This window comes from Python bivittatus, unplaced genomic scaffold, assembly GCF_059951505.1.
Source record: "Python bivittatus isolate LINGU-HERP-01145 unplaced genomic scaffold, Pbiv_v1 ctg000980_np1212, whole genome shotgun sequence".
Taxonomy (NCBI): domain Eukaryota; kingdom Metazoa; phylum Chordata; class Lepidosauria; order Squamata; family Pythonidae; genus Python; species Python bivittatus.
In genome coordinates, this window is record NW_028277125.1 from 2,771,508 (window position 1) to 2,797,871 (window position 26,364).

The 26,364-nt window shown below is 47.3% G+C and overlaps 1 protein-coding gene across 3 annotated transcripts in view; it reads left to right on the forward strand.

The window, feature by feature from the left end:
• The first annotated feature begins 254 nt into the window (after positions 1-254).
• PCYT1A (phosphate cytidylyltransferase 1A, choline) overlaps positions 255-26,364 on the forward strand; it is a 28,103-nt gene continuing 1,993 nt past the window's right edge. The window contains exons 1-11 of one of the 3 annotated variants that reach the window (XM_088132568.1): positions 255-470; positions 2,569-2,702; positions 2,863-2,932; positions 3,391-3,454; positions 17,613-17,765; positions 18,822-18,921; positions 22,268-22,384; positions 23,118-23,269; positions 23,654-23,732; positions 24,146-24,288; positions 25,327-25,515. In XM_088132568.1, coding sequence (XP_087988694.1) covers positions 349-470; positions 2,569-2,702; positions 2,863-2,932; positions 3,391-3,454; positions 17,613-17,765; positions 18,822-18,921; positions 22,268-22,384; positions 23,118-23,269; positions 23,654-23,732; positions 24,146-24,288; positions 25,327-25,515 — 1,323 coding nt within the window. In that variant the 5' untranslated portion in view covers positions 255-348. Of the gene's footprint in view, positions 471-2,568; positions 2,703-2,862; positions 2,933-3,390; positions 3,455-9,928; positions 10,068-10,417; positions 10,698-17,612; positions 17,766-18,821; positions 18,922-22,267; positions 22,385-23,117; positions 23,270-23,653; positions 23,733-24,145; positions 24,289-25,326; positions 25,516-26,364 lie in introns of those variants that run through there. The other 2 variants (XM_088132567.1, XM_007440621.3) reach the window with 2 other exon arrangements.

Genomic DNA, 26,364 nt, shown 5'->3' on the forward strand with positions numbered 1-26,364 from the left:
TGCCAGGAGATCTATGGCTTTGTCTCAGGAGGGCAGCTTTTGGCTGGCAGCCTTTCTCTTCCCAGGCTACGAACAAATGTCGCCCTGACACGGAAAGGACGGCGACTCTTATTTTTCCTATCTCTGCTCTTCGGCAGTTGAGTATTATAGAGATGGCGGGCTAGAACGGCACTCCTGCCCTCCCTGGCCGACGCGGGCTTGGCTCGTGGCGACGCTTTATTCCCCGGAAGTGACGCCTCGTCAGCTTAAAAGCGTCCTTGGGGTGGAGCGGAAGGACCGGAAGCTGAAGGGCCGCGGCGCCGTAGCCTTAGCAACGCCGGCGAGCGTCTCCTGTCAGAGGCCGCCGCTATGGCGGAGACGGCAGCGGCTTTAACGCCCACCCCGACACCGGTCACAACGCCGGTAGGCCGGCCGACCAGCGGCCCCAGCCCCGCCCGCGTCTACAGCCTGCGCCCGGCCTTCCACCACAGGTCAGCCCGCCGCCCCATCATCCGCAGCCGCCACGGCCTGGGAGGGAGCGAGGTGCGCGCGTAGTTTCCCTCCTTCCCCGCCGTCCTCATGGGGCAGCGCCGTCCTTTGGTCCCACAACAGCCCTTCAGGGTAGGCCGGCGCGGGGCATTATGGGAGCCCAGGGCCGGCCTTGCACCCGGGGCGTCTCGTTCCCATCCCACAGCGCTGCCTTCCCTTCAAGCAGAGGCGGCCCGCCTATTCGTCCGGCCCCGAGTGGGGGAAAGCGGCCAGGGCTGCGCTCGCCCCCCCAGTTTTGCCCCCCTGAGGGCGCCGGGGCTCTGTTCACAGCACCCGTTTGGGTTGGGGTCCCCTTTGCTGTGCAAACCCGCCGCCTTTGTCTCCTGGCGCTCAGAGGATGGGATCATTTCACAGTCCGCGGGTGCTCGTCGGAACGCAGTCGGTGCTATCCCTATTTTGTTGTTTTTATTTTTTGGCCATAAAACGGGTCTGTTTGTGGCAGGGACGCCGCTTCAGCCACCAGGGAATAAGATCTGGATGTTCCCACCAAAAGGGTGAAAGAAGAGCCAGTTAACACCCACGAGTGGGACTCACCCCGTGGGTCTAAACCAGGCTGGGTAAAGACCAACCAGATGGCTTTACACGGCAGGGGACACTCTGGTGGTGACTGTCGCAGGAGAGAACAACTCTCTGTGTGTGTTGGTTGGTTCGTGTGTGGTTCAGTCTATTGCCAAAGCCCCAGCTTGGGCCAATTCAGTAGCCAGGATGAGTGTGGTATGTGAGCCCAGTCAGAGGATTAGAAGGGAGCTGCTTTAAGAAAGAAAAGTCTCGTGCCTTTAAACAGGAGAAGGCACCTCTGCTTGCCTCTCTGTACCCTGGATTCTCTGCACCTTTGCATGATGATTTCTATGTGGTCGATAGCTTCTGCTTTGTAGGATCAACCATCAACAGTAAGAGAACAAGCGGTCCAGAAATACACTGCAGACTAGCACTTGGTAGAGCAGCCATGAAGGCCTTGGAGAAGATATTCAAATGCCGTGATGTTCTCTACCTACAAAGCTCAGAGTCGTACAAGCCTTGGTATTCCCTGTGACACCATATGGAAGCCAAAGTTGGGCTTTGAAGAAGCAGGATAGGAAGAGTATTGATGGTTTTGAGCTTTGATGTTGGAGAAGACTCCTGAAAATACAGTGGACAGTCAAGAAAACAAACCGATAGATCATCGAACAAATCAACCCAGAGCTCTCCCTTGAGGCCCAAATGACCAGGCTCAAATCATCCTCCTTCAGACACACTATGCGAAAACCCAGCTCCCTGGAGATGGACCTAATGCTGGGAAAGGTGGAAGGAAAGGAAAGAGGAAGCACCAAGGGGATGGACTCAGCTACAGTGGCAATGGATGGAAGACCTGGCTAGGGACAGATCATCATGGAGAAAATCTATCTATGTGGTCGCTAAGAGTCATCAACAACTTGATGGCACATTATCAAGTGTATGGTTTCAGGTCAATTTTGTATAAATATCTGTTGGGGAGATGTGATGTTTTTATCTGAAGGAAATGTCAGATGCCTTTTTCCTAAGGGTTACAGTGCCATCCCCTTTTACATTCTGCTTATTTTCGCTGACAATAAGTTGACATATGTTTAGTTACTCCAGGCAGCCGCCCATCCCCACACTTTTCACAAGACTTCTTACTGTGCTCCAGCTCATTTACACCACCAAATACTTCATACCCACAACTGGTATGGATTTTCAACATGTTCTGTTCTATAGGGAGGCATTTAGTCATGCTCTCTGCATTTGCACACTCACGTGGAACTGTTTCTGAAATCTGCATCATACACTTCCTCTGAATTTTGTGGGTGAAACAGGTTTGCTGGCCTGAAGTGTGGTATTACATTGGAAGTTCTACCCACTGGAGCGATTTGCTATATCGTCTGGAGGAGAAGAGAGAAATCAAGAATGTAGGATGTTAGTCTATGGCAGCAAAAAATCAGTGTCTGGCAACACCTTTTCCAACTAACACATTTTATTGAAAGGCATAGCAGAAAAGGTGCTACCAGACCCAAGAATGCTATTTCCATTTTTATTTTCTCCTAGATTTCGTTCTTCGATGGTGAAAGATTGCATCCGTGAAGTGTTGAAGGAGGAGTTGGCCAACGTACAGTATACCCCAGAAGAGATCTCAGCCCGCACCAAAGTACTATCAGAGATAATCCGGGACAGACTGAAAGGTATTTGAATGGGTCTGCTTTGCTGCATCTTTATCTCTCCTTTTCACACCGAGTACCTGTGGTCTTTTCCCAACTGACCGAGCATTTAAAGTTACAGTATAATGGACTGATGGCTTGCATGATTTTTATCCTAGTTAATGTTTATTTTAACTCTTTTCAGATAAAGGATTTCACCGATATAAAATAGTTGTGCAAGTAGTGATTGGAGAGCAGAGAGGCGAGGGAGTTAAGTAAGTTTTTCTTCTTCTGTTAAACAACTGCCCTCATTTTGAATTCTTTTGCCCTATTAGTTATATTATCTGTGAAGTCACCTAATTGAAAATATTATTTTAAAACAATTCTGTGCTACCCACCACGCCTTATTTCTTCAGACAATGTGCGCCTGTGTTTTTCATTCTTCAAATAACAATATTCCAATTTTTCCCTGGAAATACTATGCATTCCCCTTTGTTTTATATACCTATTTTCTGTAGATTGATCTGGCTTCTCTTGTTTCATTTTGAAATCTATTGGTTCAAATTTCCATTGTTTTTATATCAGGTGACTAACATTTCTCATATTGATCTATCACCACTGTTTTAAACTATGCCCAAGACAGTTTATGAAGATTCCTCACTTTTCGTGTAAGAGGGCAGTAACTGATGCTTTGTCTTCTTACTAGCTGGTTCCTTACTTTTTTTTTTTTTAGCATGGCTGCCCGTTGTTTTTGGGATGCTGACACCGATAACTATGCTCAGGATGTTTTCATGAATGTAAGTGCCTTACTTTCTTTTTTTCACCCATGGTCTTCCCCAGGCAGCTGCTAAAACGGGTGCTGCCAATGGCATACCAGAGGGAGTGTATCAGTTGGAGTTACGTGTAGATTTCCGCATTGCCATAAGGTGCTGGCGTGGGTGTGCTTGCTGGGCCTGTCAGTGGATCTCAAAAGAAGCCATGGGTTTTTCTGAGCTTGCAGTTCTACGTTTCCAGTGACAGATTCAGCAGGCACATCTATGCTGGACCTAGAGCAGATTTTCCCCTTCAGATCCAAACAGTTGCACATCCCAGTATGCGTAGTATTTTGCAACGTAACAGAACGAGAAAAGGCAGATACTAACCCTTGTAATCTAAGTTTTAACAGGAGTGAACCATTAAGGATGCAGAATGGGAAAACTAATAAGTTGCCAGGGAGAAAAAGAAAAGAATAACTAGGCTAGCAGACCAGGCCAGCTTCCACATGAGACCAGTTGTAGCATTTGTGGCTTTTTAGTGAGAAAAAAGCAAAATAAGGAGAAGCATTATTAATTATGATTAATGGTGTGGAGAAAATTTCTCCTCTCCTATAGGACATAGGAACCAAGTGAGGTTGAGGGGAGATTCAGGATTGATGCTAAAGAACTGTGTTCTTCCTCATGTAGGTTAGAGGTGGGCCAGAAAAAATATGTCATGATGTAACAGTCATAGGTTGAAGTCTGGGAAAAATTATGTGAGGATTAGCCATGAGAGATTGCAGGAATTATCCAGGACTGTTGGGACAAAGCGGCAACTTTTGGGAAAACAGTAGTGACTTGGATCTGTCTCCAGCTCGCATCTACAAGTTTGCTATTGTGGCAAAGCTAGAGGTGCATTTTAGATGGTTCAGGAAATGCACCATTAGCTTGGGTTATCTAATAACTAAAGAGACAGTCATCCTTTCCATTTACTGTAAATTCCCTCTTCAGAAGAAGAAGTATATTATTTTCTTTCAATAGACAGAACCTTTTCTCACGCAGTGATTTAAAATCATGGCCCATATCCACGGTATTTGCACTGATTAGTTTGAGGGCAGGTGTCTTCAGAGTGTTTTTCCATGAGCTTCTGAGCGTCCACCAGATGATTTTAAGCAGCCATCATTTGTAAAATCTGGAAACCTGCTTCTTTTCCTTTTTAAGAAGAAAATCTTTTCATGCTGGTTCTGTCCAGTGGCAGTTTCACTCACAACCATTCTCTGATTTCTCCAGGACAGTCTTTTCTGCGTCGCTGTTGCCTTTGGGTGTTTTTTCTACTAGTGCTGACCGCAAATTCAAAGAAGAAAGACTTTTGTTTTAAAGATACTGAAAAAGCAGGACTACATGCTGCATTTCCCTTCCTCCCTCTGTGTTGTGCATGTGTGCACAGGCATGTATATATATCTGTGTATATAATCCTTTGTATGAAACGTATTTTCCAAATGACACTTTTGAGATACCACAGGCTCCTGTTACTGCCGCTCTGTATATAAATAGAGCTTCCACCACAACTCCCCTGAAAGGGGAGCACAACTCCTGTTCAGTTCTCTGGGGCTTGCATAAGTAATTTCCCTGTTGTATTCATCCCTGTGTTTAGTGACATCTGTGCATGGTACCAAATGTGACCATCTAAATCAGTGTTTTTCAACCTTGGCAACTTTAAGATGTGTGGACTTCAACTCCCAGATTCCCCAGCCAGCTTAGTTGAAGTTCACACATCTTAAAGTTGCCAAGGTTGAGAAACACTGCTCTAAATATTTAGCAACAATTACTCTTACCCTTGTAAAACCATTGCATATGTCTCAATCTATTTCAGTATTTTGAAAACTCAAGTGAGTTATAATATAATACCTTGTATTATTAATCACTGTGTCTTTCTACATGAGTTCTGTTCCTCACTGTGTGCTGAAAGTTCTCCTCTCTCTTCTAGAGATATTTCCATACTCATTTTCTGTTTTATTCTGTCAACATAGAACAGAAGTAAAGGCGCCACTTAAAACTACACTCTAAGATTACTGGCAGCATAATTCCATCACATAAATGCTTGATTCAAGATATATATTGAATAAGGATTTGGGGATTTGTTGGGTTCACACAATACCCTAAGCCAAAGCCAATCGATGTGGAACACAGATGGTATTTTGCCATGAGCATCTAAATTATAATTGGAATCAGGGCTCTTAGTTGTTCCATAAATTTTGCTTAAGAGTTTTTTGTTTTGTTTTTTTAATCTGTTGTAGGAAGTGTTCTTTCTCATCAGAAAGTGCATTTGTAGCAGACCTCATCATGGCAGAAAAATCCTCATTGTGGGTGACAAAAAGAAAACAAGCCTTGTTATTTTTAACTTTCAGATTCCGAATAATCTAAAAGCTTTAAAAAAATCTGTCAGGGTTGTGGGGGTGAACGGGTGGAGTTTCTTAGTAGTCAGCATCTAAAAAAATAACTACATTAGTCTAACCGTGAAATACTGCAGCCCAATTTAGAAATTAGTCATTTTGTTCCACGTGCACATTTTCCACTGTAAATTATCATAGTCAATTTACTTCCTGCCCCCCCGTCCGGAATTTAGCAACTGATAATTGTTTATCTTCTTGTAATCAAAACCTGTTGAATCCACACACATTGACCTTTGCCCAGATGATCTTCCTACAGTACTGTTGGGGTCTTCCTAATGCTCAGAGGTAACAAGTCATTGTGCTGAAGCAGAGTTACTTTGAAGGTCAAGTGAGAGGCATCCTAACCTTTTGGCTAAGCCACTGTCCTCTGCCTGCCTGCCTGCCTGCCTGCCTGCCTGCCTGCCTGCCTGCCTGCCTGCCTCTGTACAGCCTATTAGAGGCGGTTGCTATAGTGTGTAAATATCTAGAATAGCAGACTTTGTCTATTTACTTTATCTCTCTTGCATAACGGCCCCAGTGCAGCTATTAAAAATGTGTGTGCGCATGTGTGTGTATATGAATATATGATATATAATATAATATAATATAATGTAATGTAAATATATATTGGAATCCACTTCATATATTCACAGCTGGAGTTCGTACTCTGGGGTCTGTGAGCCCCTTGGGGGTCCATGGATCGATTTCAGGGGTCTGTGAACTTGGATGGGGAAAAAATACAGCTCTACTTTCATTATTTTATTTTACGCATTTAAATACATTTTTTCTGAGAAGGGATCCGTAGGGCTCACCAGACTCTCACAGGGGCGTGTGGCACCAAAAGGTTAACAACCCCTGAGTTTGCTCCAAATTACGCTTTCCGTCATCTGGTGACATGGACTCTCTCGTCCGCTGGACCCTGGGCCATAGTACAGGAGTGACTGCCTGCTGCAACCCACCGACGTGCCCAGAGGAATCTGGAAATTAATCAGAATGGTGATTTTTATTCCCTGAGCTCAGTAATTCAGCTGGAGAAACGCCCCCTGCTATCTCCAATTCCCTGCCTCATAGGTGAAAATACTTTTATACAAACATCACTGTCCTACCCAAGGCAATTTTCTTGTTTTTTCCAGGGAAAAACAGAGAAAGAAAGCTGTTCTCGAGCTGAAAACTGGCACAAAAGCTTCCATTCCCTGCAGGAGGTTGTCAGAGTTGTGAGAATATGACAGGGTAGACGTGCATTACATGGCCGAGAGTGGCTTGTGCGCGTGCATTTTTGTACACGTGCAATTCAGACGGCATCCCTGTCTGACTCTGGAGATTTAGTTCAGGGGGGAAAGCGCCTTCTGGTACTTGTATTGGCTTCAGTGGGGAGGGGGACCCACCAGCCCTCCACCTTTGGCTAAAAGGAACAAATGTGGTCCTGAAGGATCATAACGGGGCCATTGGCCGCTAATAAAAAGATCCATGGGCCGCTATGGAGAAAGAAGCAGCTATGATTTGAAGCCCTGAAACTCGCTTTGGAAGAAAAGGCTCAGCTTTTAATGCCAGATTCATAGTTTATCTCGACCGATCCAGTTGCTTTGGTAACCTTTTGCGGTCCAGGCTCCATCCCGGAAGAGCAGAGGATGGCCAACCCAGCGCCCTGCTTAGGTTAACCCTAACTTGTATCCGGTTACGGTACTGCCTCGGTTTGCTCTTCTGAGCCAAAGGGAGCCCCTGTGCCACAGGCCTCCCCTCCAGCAGAGGGTGTCGATGAGGAGCCTCAAAGTTGCTACCCAAGTCCTGAACTTCCATGTCACAGGACCGGCCTGAGCAAAACCAGTGTCGCCAGTCGCCGCTTGACTGGCAGATGGTTGATAGACCCTCCAGCGATTAGCAGTGCCTCTCCCCGGTGGGCTCCCCGAGGTGCCCAAACCCTAGAAGAGAGCTTCTGCCTAATCGATCAGTAGTCCCGGGCTTGGAGGGAGGTTCCACGAATAGGGGGCACCTCTTCTGCCTCCCCCGGCCTCCTGGCCCCCTTTTATCCCACACCCAACCATGTCGGACAGACCTCTCAAGCACAGCCAGAAATCCAAGCGGTGCTTGCTCTGCGAGGCTCCCTTCCCCGGGGCGGCAGAGGGAGACCTGTGTCCTCGGTGCTCCCTGCAGCCCCTTAGCCCCCCCAGCTTGGCAGTACCAGGCTTAGAGTCCCAATGGCGGGACCCGAGGGCCCCTTCCCCTCCGGCCAGCTGCGGCTCAGGGGATGACCCCAAGGATCCTGAACTCGAGGAGGAAAAGGAGGAGCCAGAGGCCCGTAAGGCAGACTGGGTAAGTTTGAGCCGTTGCTCTATTAGCATATGGCCTTGGCTCGAGACCCATCTGCAGGATGCCTTGTGTTTTTATTTTTGTTTTTTTATTTTGAGCCAAGAAAATGGCCTTTAATGCAGGGTCAAAACCTGGGCTCAGAAAATTGCCCCTTTCCATTCCCACGGTGGAATGGAATACATTAAGGCATGCTTGAATTTTCCACAAGTATAGAATAATTAGGTTATTATTATAGGAAAAACGTTAGGAAACAAAACTTCAAGAACACGGCCACACAGCCTGGAAGACCCACACCAGCCATTGTATGCCGCCTGTGAAAGCCTTCGACAATACATAGAATAATTAGCTTTTTTAAAAAAGGATGGGGCTTGTGCACTTCATTAAAAGCTTCCTTCTGTGCCCTGCCCCTCCCCCCGCTTCCTTGCATGGCAAGCAAACACTAGATGTTGAGCCTGGATTCTGTTCCAAAGCCCACTTTAACTGCATCCGTATCTCTTTGATGTGATTAATAGTGGTGTTTACTGGAGCAATTTGGTTCAATGTATTTGGAAAGGATACATCAAACCAAACCTTAGAGCAAATTTGCTGCATGCAGACAGTCTGGCATTTGGTTTCTGGCAGCCTATCCAACTAAAACAATTTGGTTGCAGGATCCACAAAAGCTCTGTTTGCCTAGATCCCTGGACTGCCACTTGGTGTGATGGCTATTTTTACTGACTGCATCTAAATTTAATTGCATTTAGACCTTTGTATTCTTATCCTTAGTTAAATGTGTATTATGTTCCTCTGGATGCAGTTATGGAGCAGCTTTTACATTAATTCAGTATTCATTTTAAAAAAGGAATTGCTGGCTGTGGAAAAACTTGAATCTTGGCAAACTCATCCTCACGAAGAGGATGCTTTAGCTGTCAATACCGTTCCATACATGCACTTACTGCATATAGATGCATAAAAAGTAGCTTAAGGTACAGTCATATTTCATCAATATCTGGAGGAATTTTTTAAGAAATCAAGTGCACGTTTTCTCTCAACTTATTTAATTACTTGGTCTTAGTTGCAATGAGTGCTAAAATTCCACTTGTCCTAAAAATAATGTTGAAGGACAGGGTAGCAGGACTCCAGTGCCTGTGAAAATGTTCAGGAAATTCTGTTTTAAATCTGGATGCCTAAATGATGCTATCCAATCTTCATGCTGTTTTTAAAAGAACTATAATTGATGACGTAGATATTATTGCTTGAAATGTTATTGTGGTAATGGTCAAATGCAATATAAAAATACTTGAAATAAATAAAAATACTGTTTATTTAGAACATTTTTTTAAAGCCCCGATTGTTTCAGAGGGACTTGTGTTGATATCAGGCTGTTATGAATTCCCCAGTTCAAATGTTCTGTCCAAAGGTGCTTATTTATCATACTGCAAGAACACAGAGGCGGAAGCAGTCACGAATTTTAAAATGAGTCTGTCCCCTCAGGGAATTAGAAGAGCTAACGGCAAATAAAAGACGACTGCAAAGGGCAGGGTTCGCACGTCGCTCTGGACCACGATTTCCTTAACCACAGTTTGTTGCTGGCCGAGTTCGCGCCCAGCCTCAACCTCAGATGCGTTGCCATTGCAACACGCGACGGGAGGGAACCAGCTTGGGGAAGGCTGGGCCTGCGCGCCCTCCCTTACCGGGAGGCGAGATCTGGTTTACGGCTCCGCGGCTGGCTGGGGATGATGGGGGATCGTGGCCCTAGAACAAGGGCCTCAAAGGGGAAAGCACGCCGAGGCCTGTTTCTCGCGGAACTTCCGGCGTGGGGACGCCGTTTCCGCCCGGAACGCGCGGGAGCGCCGGCCCCTTCCGGCAGGGTCCGTCCGGGAACGCTTCCGGTTCAGCCCAGCCCCGTTGGCAGAGCTCGGGCGTGCGGAGCCGAGGAGGGACGTCGCGCGGGCCAGGTGAGGGGGCGCCGCGCGGTGGGCTGTAGGAGGAGCCCCCTCTTCAGGGGAAGCAGAGCTGGCCGGAGGAGCCTGCCCTGCTTTGGGCCGGGGGCGGCGGCAGGAAGCCGGGTCGCGGTGGGGAGGAGGGTCGGGCGGAGGGCGGCCGGTGGGGGGTGGGAGGACCAGGTCGGGAAGCCGCAGGCCAAGCCCGGCAAGTGCGATCGCTGGGGGGGATTAAGCGCTCCCCAGCGATGGTGCATGAGTGCTGGGGAGGGGTCCTAAAGGAGGAGAAAGGGGGAGGGCAGGGGGAGGCTTACGGGCGCTTCCCCTCAATGGGGTTTCAGAGGGAGACGCCTGGGGGATGCTCTCTGCCGCTTTTGTGTTATTCATCACTTTGGTGTCTGTGTTTAATTCTGTCTTTCACTGTGAGCCGCCCAGAGCCCTGTAGCTGCGATGGGCGACCCTATAAATTTATTAAATAAATGAATGTCGCCGAGGTCAAAGAACAGGTTGCCCGGTTCATGCGCCAAGACCTCACCGTGGCACACAGTGGTTTGCAGAGGTGGTGCCATGTTTGCACAAGGGCATCGTGCAAAGGACAGGAACGGTGTGGTTGGCCTCCAGGGCAACTGGCTACATGAGCAAGAGGTGTGAGTGTGCTTTGTTATATTATTTTTGTTGGTGTATGTTGCCCAGAGTCATACATTATGATTTTGGAGGCCGTATCAATTCCTTAAATAGATAAATAAGTTGCACCGTTTGCATGATTACATGACCCGTGTGGTGCCCGTGGAAGACGATAGTTCTGGAGCAGTGGTTCTTAAACTGGGGCATATCTTGGTCTAATGGAGCCATTTGTAATTGCTTGTGGAGTTGAGGGTCCAGTTTAGGACTGCTGCTGCCGAGATGCATGTGTAAAACAACAGAGTCTGGGCTTGGGAGGGGCAGTAATGCCATTATTCAAGACCTCAAAAGAGGGTACTTGGGTCAAATAGTTTAAGAACCACTATTCTAGAAAAATTACAGATCATTGACCGTTACTGCAATGATACAATACTTCCTCTTTTTCATTTTTTTCTCTTCCTCATACTCAGTGTTAACTGTTTTCCTGCTATTAACATAATCATAGTTCCCTTGAGAAAACTTCTGTGGTTTTCATGTATGATCTCCATTTGGGTGGGAATGGGGAGCCAGTTCTGTTTTCTGGACCCTCGTGTGGAAGAGTACACAAGCACTTTAACCCCCCAGAAGCCGGGAATGCAGCTTTCAGATGCCCTCCAAAGGTTGCCATCACATTTGTTAATAATATTTTGTTAATAATTATTAACAATAATCATTAGTTCATCATCATTATTTTTTATCCTGGTCCCATCAGGTTTTTTTGTTGTTGTTGCAGCTACTGGCACACACTCAAAGATTCTTTAACGTTGCATGCTTTTGACATTCCAAGTCTGGGTGTCTTTGTACTGGTGCAGCCATGGGCACTGTGAAATGTTAATTTTGTCAGATAGCAAATAGGAGTATCATCTTGCATAATCTCTCAGGGATCAATCCTCCCCCACTCCTCTCAAATGTGGCAGTGGTCATTTTGGGGGTGGGGGAGAAACAAAAACATACAGTCTGGAGCTCAATGAGGAGAACAGCATGATTGTCCCACTTGGTTGCAGAACTTACGAAATAAATAGTTAAGAGATCTGTGCTCCAACTGGACACAAATCCTAAACCTAAAAGAAGACTGGGTGATTTGGAGGCAGGGGGGAGGGGAGTTATTCATCTGAATCAGTGTCTAACTCTCCCAGCTCTGATTCCAGATCTTTTGATAATTCAGAAGTGTTGTGCCTTTGAAAGGGTAGGGCATCATCATATTGTGTGCCAAAAAGAGTGGAAAAAATTGAAACCCCCTTTTGCCCTTTCCTTGTGCCATGAGTTGGCGGAGAGGGAGGGATCAGCAGACTACTGTATAGTGAAAGCCAAATGCCTCTTGCAGTCCTGATGCCTATGGGATTGCAGTGAGATTGTGGTATGAAGGAGAGCAATAAAACCATTATTTCTACATCTCTTTGATGATTATGGTCTTGTCTCTTCCGAACAGAGACAAGTATATAAAACATTTTCAGTTTATCGTCCTTGTTTCCATTCATGCTTCGTCTTCTTTGAGTTAGTTTGTTTACCTCTCCTTTCTTTCCTATCCCTTCTGTGATGGAATGGTGTTATGAAGGCCACGTTCAGGGAGATAAGCGTTTCCTTAGCCCTCAACAGGAGCGTGGGAAGTTTAAGAAGATGAGACTGGCACCACCCTAAGGAATTCAGGGTATTGTGGCTTGCTGGTTTGGGAACTTAGGTTCAGTCTGGAGAGATTTCTGTACTGAGGTGAAGCTAATAAACTCAACAGAACTGTACTGCATTGTCTCATGGAGTTCTTTGGGCTGAACCTGACACCTTCCTATCTTTTATGGCCTTCCTCCCTAAAATCCTGGAATTAGGGCTGTGGAGCTCATCAGGTGCAACAGTGCAGAAATCCCAATTAATGCCAACAAGTGACTCTGGATGGCTCACAATTAGAACCAAAAACCCATGAACAATTAAAAAATATCACATAGATAATTAAACTTAATTAATCCATTAAAAAGTCAAACTGTAAAACAAACCCTGTACAGAGTTAGAAGAGTACTATCTTTTCTCAAGGCTAAATATATTTAACTCCTTCGATCTCCCTTCATGGAACTTCATTTCTGGTCTCCTGATCATCCTCAGTTGTTTGGAAGTACGCTGGACTCCATGTTAGTGGAGACCAAACCCCAGAGAAGCATCTTGCCCAAGGGGAAGAATGAGGAATGCAGGCATAAATCTTTGGGTTTTCATAAGCCTCCATGGCAAAGTTCTTCCCATCGCTTCCAAGTCCAATAGTCCACAGGAATAAGAGAAGCAATGAGTCCTCTCCCTCAGGTTTTCCCATCCAGCCGTGGGTTTTGAAAAGGTGGAAAGGAGACATAGGATGGCACAGAGGAGCAGAATCATGCTGCAGGAAGGTTTCTGAGTTTTTCTCGGCTGGGTTCCAGACTGATGGGTGCAGTGTACAGTGTCCAGGGTTATGTTTTGGTGTCCGTATTTATCCAAGGAAGAAATTTAGGTTCATTCCCTGCTCTCTGAACCAAACATCACCTTATTCTCCAGGCTGTTCAGCATAGCACCAATGCATTCTGCTCCAGACGAGCAGAAACTCAGGTGGCTACCTCCCACAGAATCCTTATCCAGGGGAAAAAAAATGAAGCTGGTGAAATGTATTATGAATATATGCTTACATGCCAGAATGGAAGGGAAGGCTACAGCAGATCATTAATTAGTTTACAGTTTGATTTCCATCTTGGTTTCACAAGTGGGAGGTGAGCACAGGATCCATTTGTATTCCAGGAGAGTGGTGTTGAAAAATTTAATTTTCATTTAAACACATGTTGAGTTGGCGAGTGAGTTAGCATATTTTCTGAGTTCACACAAAACACGGAGGCACGAAAAAACCCTAGCTGCTAATGCCACCCAAGCTTAGTAGGTGGTGGTATGAACACGGCCAATGTGTTCATACCTTTTACTGTTTTTTATATGTAGCTGTTTATATGGGTTTTTTTTCAATTGTTGTACGCTACCCAGAGTCACCTTGTGAGAGATGGGTGGCTATATAAATTGGATGGATGGATGGATGGATGGATGGATGGATGGATGGATGGATGGATAATTATCATGAGTAGGAACCATCACTAGCCACCTCCTTCAGGAACTCATCCAATCCCATTTGTGGCACTGCTCTAGAGTTATGCCATGCACGAAGAAGTCTCTGACTTGAAAATTCTCACCTGCTTTCCTTGTGCACTGGGAATTTCTCCATTGGAAATTCCCAGTTTCTGGTTATATAGATTGTACAGATTGTATACAGATCACACAATCTAAGAACTAGGTGTGGGTTTGCATGAAGGGCGTGTATCAGTAAAAAGGCTTTCATGAAATTGGCACCCACTCAGAGTACATGAACACAGCATGTGATTCATCTGAAAGCTCTGAAAACCAGACCTTGTTCTCTGTGCTGGAACAAAGAGTCCTCAGGACCTCTCCTAACTACAGGATATCCATGTTTGGGGTCTGACTCTTCTGGGCTGAAAAACTTCCTTGCAGGCAATGTGTAGAGCAACAATTTCCTTTCCTACCCCTTTCGAGTAAGATTCAGAAGTTTCCCACCAAGTACCATCTGTTTATGCAAACCCATTTCTTTGCAACCTTTTTGCACCAAAGCGTATGTTATTTCCTTATTTCATTGCTGCACTAGTATTTGTGCTTGTACTAGATTGTCATGCCTCCTTGAAAGTGTATGCCTTTGTGTGAGTTTATATGTAAAATGTCCTATATTGAAGCAAGCTGTTAACTTCAAGGACTGTGTTTTGCTTTATTTAAGGCAGTGTTTCTCAACCTTGGCAACTTGAAGACGTGTGGACTTCAACTCCCAGAATTCTGGGAGTTGAAGTCCACACGTCTTCAAGTTGCCAAGGTTGAGAAACACTGGTTTAAGGTCTCGTTTCTGGGGCTGTTTTGTGCAAACCAGTGGAAGCTGCCTCTGCTTTTAAGGGTGCAGAGAATTTTGTCTTGCAAAGCTTCAGCCCAGAAGCCCTCTCCCCATTTGAAGAGAGGGCAAGGAACCATTAAGACATTCACTGTCCCTGGGATGCCCTTCCTGCTTCACCCTTTGCAAAAAGCCAGAACATCCTGCAGGTTGTAGCTTTGGGCCTTCAGAAGGCTATTTAGGCTCTGTGATCAGGAGGAAGAGGTAAGAAAGGGGCAGGAAAGATACTGGAGAAATAGAGGAGAGGAGAGAAACCAAGTTAATAGGAGCTGAGAGGGGAGAATTTAGAACTGGTCAGAGAGAGAAACTTATGGGAAAAATTTAAAAGATCCACGCTAATCCTGGCCAAAGAACCGGGCTGGGTTGGGTTGAGTACCTATTTCCCATGAAAGCTGTCTGAGAGAGGGCAGGAAAATGGGGTATTAGAGGTGGGTGAGATAATGCGCAAGGCCTTAAGCAGAGCCCTGAGGCCTCCTCAAGCCACAGCTCACAAATTCAGCACCTTCCTCCCCCCAGTGGCCTACAAAGAGCCTTTGGACAGGATAGGGGTGCGAGCTGTGTGTGTGTGTACTTGCACCACGCCAATTGGTGTGGAGCCGAAAGATTTCGCAGCCAGTGGTGCTACCCATCCCTGGATTAGTGTCCAGAGGTGATTCATCACGAACAGATACCCTGGCAGAAGCATGTCTGAGCCAGGATCCAGTCCATCAGCTATTTAAAATGCCTGAGAAGAAGGAACTCTGTTTACAGGACACAGGTGTGACACGGCCCAGTGAGGGTGCCACGGCTGCTGCGCTGCCACGCCCAAGAAACAGCAAGGACAAACAAGCCCACAGACCTAATTGTAAACTTCCAAAACACTTTTGAGTGATAGGCACCAACCTTCCAGATACGTTGGTTGAGAATGATGGGAGTAAACACATCCATGGGCAAGAAATTGGGAAGAGCTGGCGTAGATTGGTAGCGGACAGCAAGACAACTTCCAGCATCTTTGTGGAACCCAGGTTTGAAAATGGCATTATTCTAAGCCAGTGTTTCTCAACGTCGGCAAGTTTAAGATGGGTGGACTTCAACTCCCAGGATTCCCCAGCCAGCCTTGTTGGCTGGGGAATCCTGGGAGTTGAAGTCCACCCATCTTAAACTTGTCGACGTTGAGAAACACTGAGCTAGAGGAACAGAAGCTGCCAAGTCTGGATCCAAAGATGACTCAAGGAGTGGATGGGCTTCAGGAACCCCTTTTATCCCCAAAAGTCCTTGCATTGTTGATTCACAAGACTGGCAGCTACTCTTGCCTTGTTAATTTACAAGTCTGGTAGCTGTTGATGGGAATAGGGGGTAGGGTTTCCATGTGCTCAGGCCCAACTTCCTTTGTCTGGTTCAGGTGACATTTTTCCTTTGTCTCCTTAACTACTTGTTCCCTTCTTATCTACCTCCTCAAGAGGATCTTTTAGACAAGATTCCTGGCTGTTTGTCCTCTCTGCCTGCTTGCCTGCTTCATCTTTAGTTATGGCAGCTTCAGCCTAGGCTCACACTACTAAGTCTTGAATTGACTTGATGAAGTGTGATGTGCGGTGTCTTAGCCAACCGGCAATGGCTAATCATGATCAGTGAGAATTACCAGTGATTTTGGCCATGCTGCCGGAGAATTTTGGGAGTTACAGCCCCAACAGAGAGAGGATCTGGTCGGAATAGTGGGACCATGAGTGCAAATGGGTCAGCATTTCTAAAATATTGGAAGGTAGGGTGAAGATTACTAGAAAGGCTTTTTTTTTTCTTGTTAAAAGCTAAGATCTTTCATCGCCTCTTAACATTTGATGCCATTAGATAGGTTGGGAAGGCTCTTTGATAGCTTCACAAAGAGAATCAGACAGTTTCTTGGTGGCAGAAGGGCAAGTCCAGCATGACTGTGAGTTGTAAGCAAGAAATTCCCCGTCAGAAGGAATCTGGTAGCACCTTTTCCAGCTAGCACGTTTTATTAAAAAGCATAACCTTAACCTTTTAATGAAATGTGTTAGTTGGAAAAGGTGCTACCAGATTCCTGATTTTTGGCTACTGTAGACTTTTCTGGAAAATAGCCCTTTAATATAATTTATTACCATAACCTTTTAATATCATAGCTTTGTAATAAAGCTTGCTAGTCAGAACAGATGCCACCAGATGCCTGATTTTTGGCTACCATAGACTACGCATCTCTCCTCCTACAGTGTCAGGAAATTCCAGACTTAGCGAATAAGCTGATTATCAGAGAACTGAAGGAGTGGGAATTTCTTGAGGGAGCTGCCATCCCAGGCCGCGAACACAGTGGGGCTCCATTCCTTCCTTTTGGAATCTGTTCCCAAGAAAAAAAGAGATTCTCTTGCACTGGACGCATTCCACCAAGTGCAGTGTTTCTGAACCGTTTGGATGCACTCGGGACTCTCTTCGCTGAAACGAAAGGGAGACATGGAGAGAGTCTTTGTGGGGGTTCTAAAAAAGTCTGAATGGAAAGAAAAGGGGGGGCATGTTCTTTGGAGCACTGTGCTTTTTTTTTTTTTTCTATTGGAAGCTCTGCTTGAGCTCAATTTCTCAGCGTGCCGGCTGATTGTAGAAGTGGTGTTTTATAGTGCTGTGCTTTTGATAGTCCCTTAAAAACTTTGGCCCAGTGCTTTTACAGTAATAAAATAAGCAGCGTTCCTGCCCACAGTTTCAGCATGATTACTGGGTTGGGAGAGAAAGTCCTGCTGCCTGGACAGCTGGTTTTACTGTCACTTGAGCAGAGATGAGCAATTCATGCTTGAGAGGGCAGTGAATCCCCCCCTTGCCCCACTTCTCCTGACCAATGTGTTAGAAGCTGTTGCCAGCATGCCACTTCTGCTTTTTTGACATTCAGTTGGCCAGCTGGACAACTGGGCACTGAGCCTTTTTTTCAGCAGATCTCTTAGCTTCAAGGGGTCTAAACGCCTGCTTGGATCCTGCAGGTCTTTCCAGCCGAGCTTCCAGAGGCGATTTACAGGATGGATCCCCAGGTCTCCGCCAGACTGAACTCCAGGAAGAGAAGGAAAGAAGGAGCTGGACCCAACGGGGCTGCAGAGTCAGATGGCATCCCATTAAAAATGCCACGCAACTGTATTGTAAGTGGAAAAGGCCTGGCGGACAGAGGCACGCGGGGAATGATGGGTCCCGATCGAACGAACCCGTCCTCTCTTCCTTGGAGAGAACTTCTTTGGAGCACCTACAGCAATCCTTGTAAAGGACAACTAGCAAGGTTGTTTTCTCCTTCCCCTAAGAGATAGGAGCTGGGCGTCCCTGGATGCTGAGTAGAGTGCAGGAAAACAACCTGCTGTTTTCCGAGACAGTTTGGCAGCAGGTTGGTCTGCGGGGATCTCTGAACGACCCATTTTGTGAAGCTGAAACTGTAATCCTTAGTTGGCCTGGCATCTCTCTAGGGCAGGGTTTCTCAACCTTAGCAAAATTAAGCTGGGTGGACTTCAACTCCCAGAATTCCCCAGCCAGCATGGCTGGCTGGGGAATTCTGGGAGTTGAAGTCCACCCAGCTTAAACTCGGCAAGGTTGAGAAACCCTGCTGTAGGGTGACCCAATCCGTCCCACTTGCTCTGCTGGAAAAATCACACCTATTAACTGCAGCAGTTCCCGTCAGCTTCCACCCCAAATCAGCTCTTGTGGTCATCTCAGTCGAGGGAGGCTTCCTCTTCCCTTCTTTTATCAGATATCAATACCTTGCCCTTTTCCGGTGGGTCTTCCTTGTACTGGTACCCTGCCCAGAGCTAAGAGGGAGAGGAAACTGCAGCTGTGCAACCACAATATCCTAATCTTGCAATCAGTATTATTTTTAACATGTCGAACTTGTAACAAAATATGGCAGTTACATATGGGAATTTCAGCTAACACTGCCGAAAAGAAGCTGGGTCATAGAATCATAGAATCGTATTGCCAATTCAGCCCTCCAGGGCTTCAGAAAAATGTGCTTCTTTCTACCTAGAATTGTTTTAAAGTGGAGATGGTATAGGGTGACCTTCTCCAGCGCCAATCTTCACGCTAACATATGGTGCAATCCTTCCGTAATACTGTACTGAATCTTCTCCTGGTCCCCCGTATGAATGTTGAATAAAGATGTCCTTTTTCTTTGCAAGCTAACTGATTTTCTCGGGGGGTTATTTTAAACCCAGGGGCTGCGGGAGCCGGCGCCATTTTCCGACGAACTGGAAGTGGATTACAGCAAGCCGTATACACGAGTAACATTTGAGGAAGCAGTAAGAGGGACTCCCTGTAAGTGTCAGCATCTGTGTTTCCTAATAACATCAGTCAGTCTGAAGAGCCTGTTTGGTATTATCAGGATGGGGGAGCTGTGTTTTACATCAACCGTCCCACCACCTTGACTCCCAAGACTTTGAACGCTGATGCGATAACCAGCTCAGGCTGGTGATGATCCTGGCAGATGTTTGCTACATGGTCTCCAGGTACTGGGTGACCCACCTTTTCAGAAGAGACAAGGGAGGTCGGGAAAGAACCAGCAAATTCCTGCCCTCACATCTCTGTATACAGGCTTCAAATATGCAAGCAGAATAATCCCAGGAATTCTTGTGTGCTGTTACAACCTCCCCCTAATAAATCTTTGTGAGCTGAGAAAGTTGTTCTAGAGATTAAGCCCTTCCAGTCTTGGCAGCTGTTAGAGAAACATTCTGACAGCTGAGATTTAAGGGGGTGGGGAAAGTAACTCCAGCCTAGCACTGAAATGTCAGGATCACAACCAAGTTGAAATGTGTTTGGAGCCTGACCTCTGAAGGCTTGAAAGGCTCTTAAAACGCTTCTTTTTTGATGGCCTTTATGAAGACGGAAGAATTGTTCTTTTCAGTGGAAATGCTCGATGCCCGTTTACAGTGAGGCCAAGGTTAGATACAGTGCAAACTGATTATGATATTCTGATCCTGTTGAACATGGCCTAAGCTGTGTTAGGATTTTTTACCGTTCTCTTTGCGGTGCATTAAGACATGAGCACATACCACATAAAAATGCTCTATTGCTGTATTGCTGCTAGAATTATTTCTGTTCTAGCTAACGGGCAGGTATATATCAAGGAAATAAATGCAGAACTCTTCCAAATTAGATCTGAGAGAGTGCTGATGGTTGCCTCCCCTTGTCCTTCAACTGAAGAGGCCACTTGAGGGCCTACAGGAACATTTGTGCTTCCCTCCCTCCCCCACTATTTGCCCTAGATAACTGTCCAGGAGGGTACCCAACATCAAGCATATCTGGAATTTTGAGGACAGGCAGTCAGTGGGCGCTTATACAAAATAGGTGCCACAATGGGCAGGACAATCGCAAAACTCCCATTGATGGAAAGGAAGCTTAGGGACAATGTTGCCCCGGTCACAATCTTCCCAGCCTACTTTCTGCCACTTTGCTTGACAGCTGTCATTCTTCAGGGGGGCCCTTCCAGCTAAAGGCTTCAGCCGCACCCAGCCAGCCTTTGCTTTTTCCCCCAAATGCTCTGGGGGTTGACAAGGGACCCAGAGGCATTGTTGAAAAAGAAGGAGGCTGACTTTGCTCTGCAACAGTCCAGTTTTCCACAGACTTTTTAAACAGTCAGGAGGGGCAGGTGGATGCCAGGGAGGTGTCCCCAGACAGACTGATCCCTGTGGTCCCCAGCTCAGACAGCCAGGCAGTACAGGGTCCAGAATTCTTGATTGTAGCAGCGTTTGGTACATTTGGGGGGAATTTACTCCTTCTTTCTCTCCCACAAAGGAGACAAGGCTTTAAAAACCCAATTAGATTGTCCCCTCTTTCACTCAGAAAGAAACCCTAGGCAGCCAACTTTCCTTTTTGTCCCTTCCCCTCTGTCTCCCCCTCGTGGGCCAGCCAACATTGGCCTTTCCTCAGCTCTAGCCGGACTCCCATAAATCCAAAAGAAACTCAGATGAAGCCTGCTGGGTGTGAATTGCAAAGCCTGGTTTTAATTCCACCCAACGATGTTGCTTTCCTCACGGAAACACCGAATAATCCCCTTAGTCCCTCCCGTAAGGTTGAGGTCATTCAAGAGAAGGCTGAGCTACTTTTGAGCTCCGGGGAAGGACCGCTTTGTACCTGTTGTGATGGGGGATCGCTGGCCGATATGTGGGAGGGAAAGACTGGGAGACCCTGGGGGGAGGATGGGAAGAATGAAAAAAACACAGGTCTTCTCACAGCTTCCACCAGCATGGATGCTTGCAGAGGGAACACAGTTTGCGTGTATCCTGTATGCTATATACTTGTTGTATGGTATTATTATTATTTAGATCAGTGTTTCTCAACCCTGGCAACTTGAAGACGGGTGGACTTCAACTCCCAGAATTCTGGGAGTTGAAGTCCACACATCTTCAAGTTGCCAAGGTTGAGAAACCCTGCCTTAAATAAAGCAAAACACAGTCCTTGAAGTTAACAGCTTGCTTCAATATAGGACATTTTACATATAAACTGGCTGGCTGGAGAATTCTGGGAGTTGAAGTCCACCCGTCTTCAAGTTGCCAGGGTTGAGAAACACTGATTTAGATTCTCCATTTAGATTTTTTCATGGGCCAGAGCTGGTAGTGACTGCATCCAAGAGGCATCCTGCCCTGGTATCTCTCAAGTCACAGTTCAAGACTAACGATCAGCTCCAAAAATATTCCTGGCTTAGCTTTAAATTGCAACGTGCAAGTTCACAAGGGTTCGTTTGGCTGCTCTTGCTCTTGCTCTTGCTCTTGCTCTTGCTCTTGCTCCTGCTGCTGCAAACTGCCTGGCCCCCTTCCACCGCCCTGACAGATACCTCATCTAGCTGTCACCGAGCTTGACTCTTAGGTGGTAGGGATCGGAGGAAAGAAAGGCCGGGAGTTCTGGAAGGTCCAGGATCCCTGTGTTGCGCTGAGTCTCTTCCCCACACCGTGCGTTGACTATCAGAAGATGCATGTAGATGTTATGGGACAAACAGAAATGCAAGCTGAGCATGACGCTTGTAACACGCAAAGAGAAACTTCTTGGCTTGGTGCACACAACGCCTTTAACCCGATTAGGTAGAGACCTAGAGACTACGTGCATACAACATGCTACGGTTCATTATGCAAGCTGCATAGCGTCTTGCACGAATTCAGCCTGTTTGGTTTGCTTTTGGGTGAGGGTCTTGCGAGAAGCCCCCAAATGGATTCATTCAGGAATCTGGTTAAAGGTACTGTGCAAATGTAGCCAGAGAGCGGTATGGGTGGAGTTTCCTTAGTTGCAAGTTACGATTTTTCATTGCTGGCAAGGTTCTTTGGGACGTTGGAGTCCCTGAATTCTGCTTTGTAGGTCCTTTGTGTGTTTGGCACAAGAGATTCTGCTGTTCCACCTTCGCAGGGTCCCCCTGGGGGCTCACAAACAAGAACCATGGAAGAGCTTTCGGCAACCTGGCACTCTCTAGATAGGAGGGCTGCAGCTTCCCAATTTGGACAATCTGGCTGCATACGCTCATACCCTCAGTGAGCATCAGGCGGAAGAAGGTGGTTTGCCGCAAGAGCTGAGCTCATCCACAGAGATGCAGTAGAGTAATCAATCTTTCAAGCAGACTTTCACGGAGGCTGGACTCCTTGGCTTGGTTTACCTTTCCTTGTTTCTCTGTTTTTAGTGGAGAGGCCAGTCAGGGTGTATGCCGATGGAATTTTTGACCTTTTCCACTCTGGACACGCCCGGGCTCTCATGCAGGCCAAAAACCTGTTCCCCAATACATACCTCATTGTGGGAGGTAAGAAGAAGCCCTTTAATTCGGACCGTGTTGGGGCAGGGGGATGGAGGAACATCTTCCCCTCACCAAGAGGGCTGCCTTGTGGCCCACGAAAAGGAGATATTGGGTAGAAAGGCTTAATTGGAGCAGGGGATGTTGCAATTATTTCAGTAAGAATTAATTATTTCCAAAAGAAGATCTGAAAGCCGTCTGCTCCCCAGCCAGGACCGAAGCGAACTTGCTTTAACCAGCAGCTCATCTGAAATATTTAGGGCAGAAAGAGGAGGGTGCTAAAATGTGCCCTCTTACAAGTTCAGGGTTATTCCAGTGTCCCTGTTAAGAGACAGCTACAGTGAGGTAGTGGTGAACGTGTTGGTTTAGGAGCAGGGAGACCCAGGTTCTAGTCCTCCCCTTCAGCAGCAGAACCTCCCTGGGGTGACTTTGGCAGCTCACGCTCTCTCAGCCCAGCCTACCTGGCAGGGTTGTTGCCGTGGGGAAAAATGGGAGGGCAGAGCACTATGTATGAGCTCCTGAATGAAAGGCAGGATATAAATCTAAAATGTGAGCCAGGCATAACTCCCAGTTTGGTCGTCACGGCGAGTGGGCCAAAAGTTCTTGTGAAAGAGGTCAAGAAGTAAGAAGGAAAAGGCTCTGCAGAGGTCTTCAGTGGGTGCTCTAAGGGCAGGGGATCGACATGAAGGGAAGAGAGCTTTGGACTGAGTGGGCTTCTAACCGGTCCTTTGCTGGCTTGCAGTCTGCAGCGACGAGCTGACACACAACTTCAAGGGCTTCACGGTGATGAACGAGGCTGAACGCTACGACGCTGTGCAGCACTGCCGCTACGTGGACGAGGTGGTCAGGAACGCCCCGTGGACACTCACCCCGGAGTTCTTGGCTGAGCACAGGGTAACGGAGGATGCTCTCTGGGACAGCAGTTCTCGCACTTCCTTGAAGGGGAAAGATTTAGGGTAGTGTTTCTCAACCTTGGCCGCTTTAAGATGGGTGGACTTCAACTTCCAAAATTCCCCAGCCAGCCATGCTGGCTGGGGAATTCTGGGAGTTGAAGTCCACCCATCTTAAAGCGGCCAAGGTTGAGAAACACTGATTTAGGGATTTCTGAAGGCCTCAGCAGGAATCGAGAGACCTGCGCTCGCTCCTCCCTCCCTTCCTTCCGTCCCCAGTTCTGGGATAGCAAGACCCATAATGCTGGTAACCTTTTGGCCTAACCCACACTGCCTGCCCCAAGTGTCACTTTCTCTCCCGCTAATAGCTTTGTTGACCCATCCCCAGATCGACTTTGTCGCCCACGATGACATCCCATACTCCTCTGCTGGCAGTGATGACGTCTACAGACACATAAAAGAAGCTGGTGAGTCGGCGCCTGCAGAAGCTCCTCCAAACTCTTCCTCTCCGTGTTTAGCAGCTCTGGCCGGGGGGGAGTTGGCTTAATGAGGCTCTTCGGGTCTCTGCCTGATTCTGGAGGCCTGCGAGCTTCTGGGAGCGGCCTTTTCCCGGGTTGAACTCAAGGGTGGGAGCCTGTAACTCTCCTGCTGAATTGAGGGGCTCGAGATGGCTTTCCAAAGTGGGGCGGATGGATTGGGTAGAGAATTCTGCTGCTGCGAGGTGGAAAGGAGTAACTCCAGTGCAAAGACCATCCTCGGTCCCACTTTATTTCTCTTTTGAAGTCCTCCATATGAAGTTCACTGCAAATCTTCTGGAAGGGAAGCATGCCTTTCCGTGTTGCATCTGTAGTGAATCTGTGACTGCCTTTGGCTGCCATAGGAATGTTTGCCCCGACGCAGAGAACCGAAGGCATTTCCACCTCGGATATCATCACCCGCATTGTCCGGGACTATGACGTATACGCCCGGCGGAATCTGCAGCGGGGCTACACCGCCAAGGAACTCAACGTCAGCTTCATCAATGTGAGTTGAGCGTGTGCTCGGAGGAACGTCCCGTCTTGCACCAAATGGAAGAGGGAGGTTCAGGACTCCTTTCAAAAAAAAAAAAAAGGAAAGAGGGAAACAAGCAAGGGTTTCTCAAGATACCTAAACGCTTGATAGAGAAAGTTGGGCTCATTGCGTTCACAGCTCTTGATATTGGAAAGAGTCTTGAGAATACAGGTAATCCTTGAGTTATGACAGTAATTGGGACCAGAATATCCATCACTAAGCGATGTAGTCATTAGGCAAAACATCACATGACCACGTTGCTTAGCGATGCCAATCCCAGCAGTCCCCGTTGCCATTGTTAACCGAATCCCACTGGTCGTCAGGCAAGGACCCACCTCGATCCATGCCATTCCTGGCTTGGTCCGTCCCAGCCCCAGCCCCCACCCACCTATCTTGCCCTCCCCATCTCTACCCTTTTGACCACCCTGCACAGCAGCACTCCACCTCAGCAGCACTGGGGCTGAAGTAGAGGCCCGGGCCTTCAGCAGTTTCGGCTGGCCGCCATTGCCACTTGAGCCCCAGCACCACTGCCAAGGAGTGCCGCTGTGCAGGGTGGCCCAAAGGACAGAGTTGGGAGGGAGATAGGCATTGGGGTGCCGCAGTGGGTGTAACTTTGGGGACCAGGCATAAGTATCATTTGTTCAGCACCGCCGTAACTTCAAACAGTTGCTGAAGGAATGGTCATAACTCGAGGACTACCTGTAGGATGCAATTGGTTGTGAATATAAAAAAACAGGGTTGCTGGACAGTTTTGAGCAGTTAAACTCAGCTCTTGGTGTGTCTCTCTTCTCTGCTGCCACCTTATCCTTCTCCACCCCATATTTCCAGAAGATCCACATGCGATGAGCCCAGGTTACCATCAAAATAAGTATGTTTCCTTTGTCCCTTCAGTTCTGATGACTGAGATCAAAAAGTGGCCCCTTTGTGCGGTGGAATCCTTGCCCTCCTCTGAAGAACAGGCGGTTCAGCCAATGCTCCCCCGTAACCTTTCTGGTCACCTGACTTTTGCAGGAGAAGAAGTACCACTTGCAAGAGAGGGTGGACAAGGTGAAGAAGAGGGTGAAGGACGTGGAAGAGAAATCCAAGGAGTTTGTCCAGAAGGTGGAGGAGAAAAGCATCGATCTCATTCAGAAATGGGAAGAGAAATCTCGCGAGTTCATCGGCAACTTCTTGGAGATGTTTGGGCCTGAAGGCGCATTGGTAAGGGGATAGTGGGAATCCAGGCCTCCCATTCCCACCGGGCCTCGGGGCTTGTGCCTCGTGATTTCGCCCCGACCCTCAACTAAATCAGCTGTATTCACTGCTCCCTTTGGGCACACCCAGGGGCCGTGTGAAAGGTCCGGGGTCTTCCAGATCCCCTGTTTATAAGTCCTGTGGCCCTTTGAATGTGCCCTGAAACAGAAAATGCACAAAGCCAAGCGTTCGGGGAACAGAATGTTCCGCCAAAACATCCCTGAAGCCACCAGAAAAGGAATTGCATATTCAGTTCCGGGAGATAGATGCAGATATAGATTTCTGTATCTCTGTGGAAACTGGCTGGTAGCGCATGGCACCTTTTTAAGAAGGAACTTGCGCTTCCTAACTAGCCCCTGGGGACCGAGCAGCTGCTGTATTCTGGACCCAGTGATCTGAGTGGGTAAAAACAACCTCTTCCTGGATTAATAGCAACTCACTAGAGCTTTATTTACTGTATGTATGTATTTACTTCCTTGCTCACGTAGATGATATGCTGTCCCAGCTGCAAGGGAGTCTGAGTGCCTCCAGCATCTTAAGCGTTTGCCCATTCCGCTGCCACTCTCAGCAAGGGGCAGTGCAGGGCTGGCCTTGACCAGAAGTTCAGGAGGTTTGGTTAGGACTTCGATAGAAGACGATCAGGGAATCCCAGGGATGTGGAAAAGCGTCCCGTCAGAAGGCAGCACCCCATGAAAACAACAATCACAGTTGTGATTGTGAAGTCTTCATAAGTTGAGTCCAATTTGGGGGAGCCTGCTCCCTGCCAGACCTGACACCCGGCTGCTGTACATCTCTGGTGCTTAGAACACCAGGAAT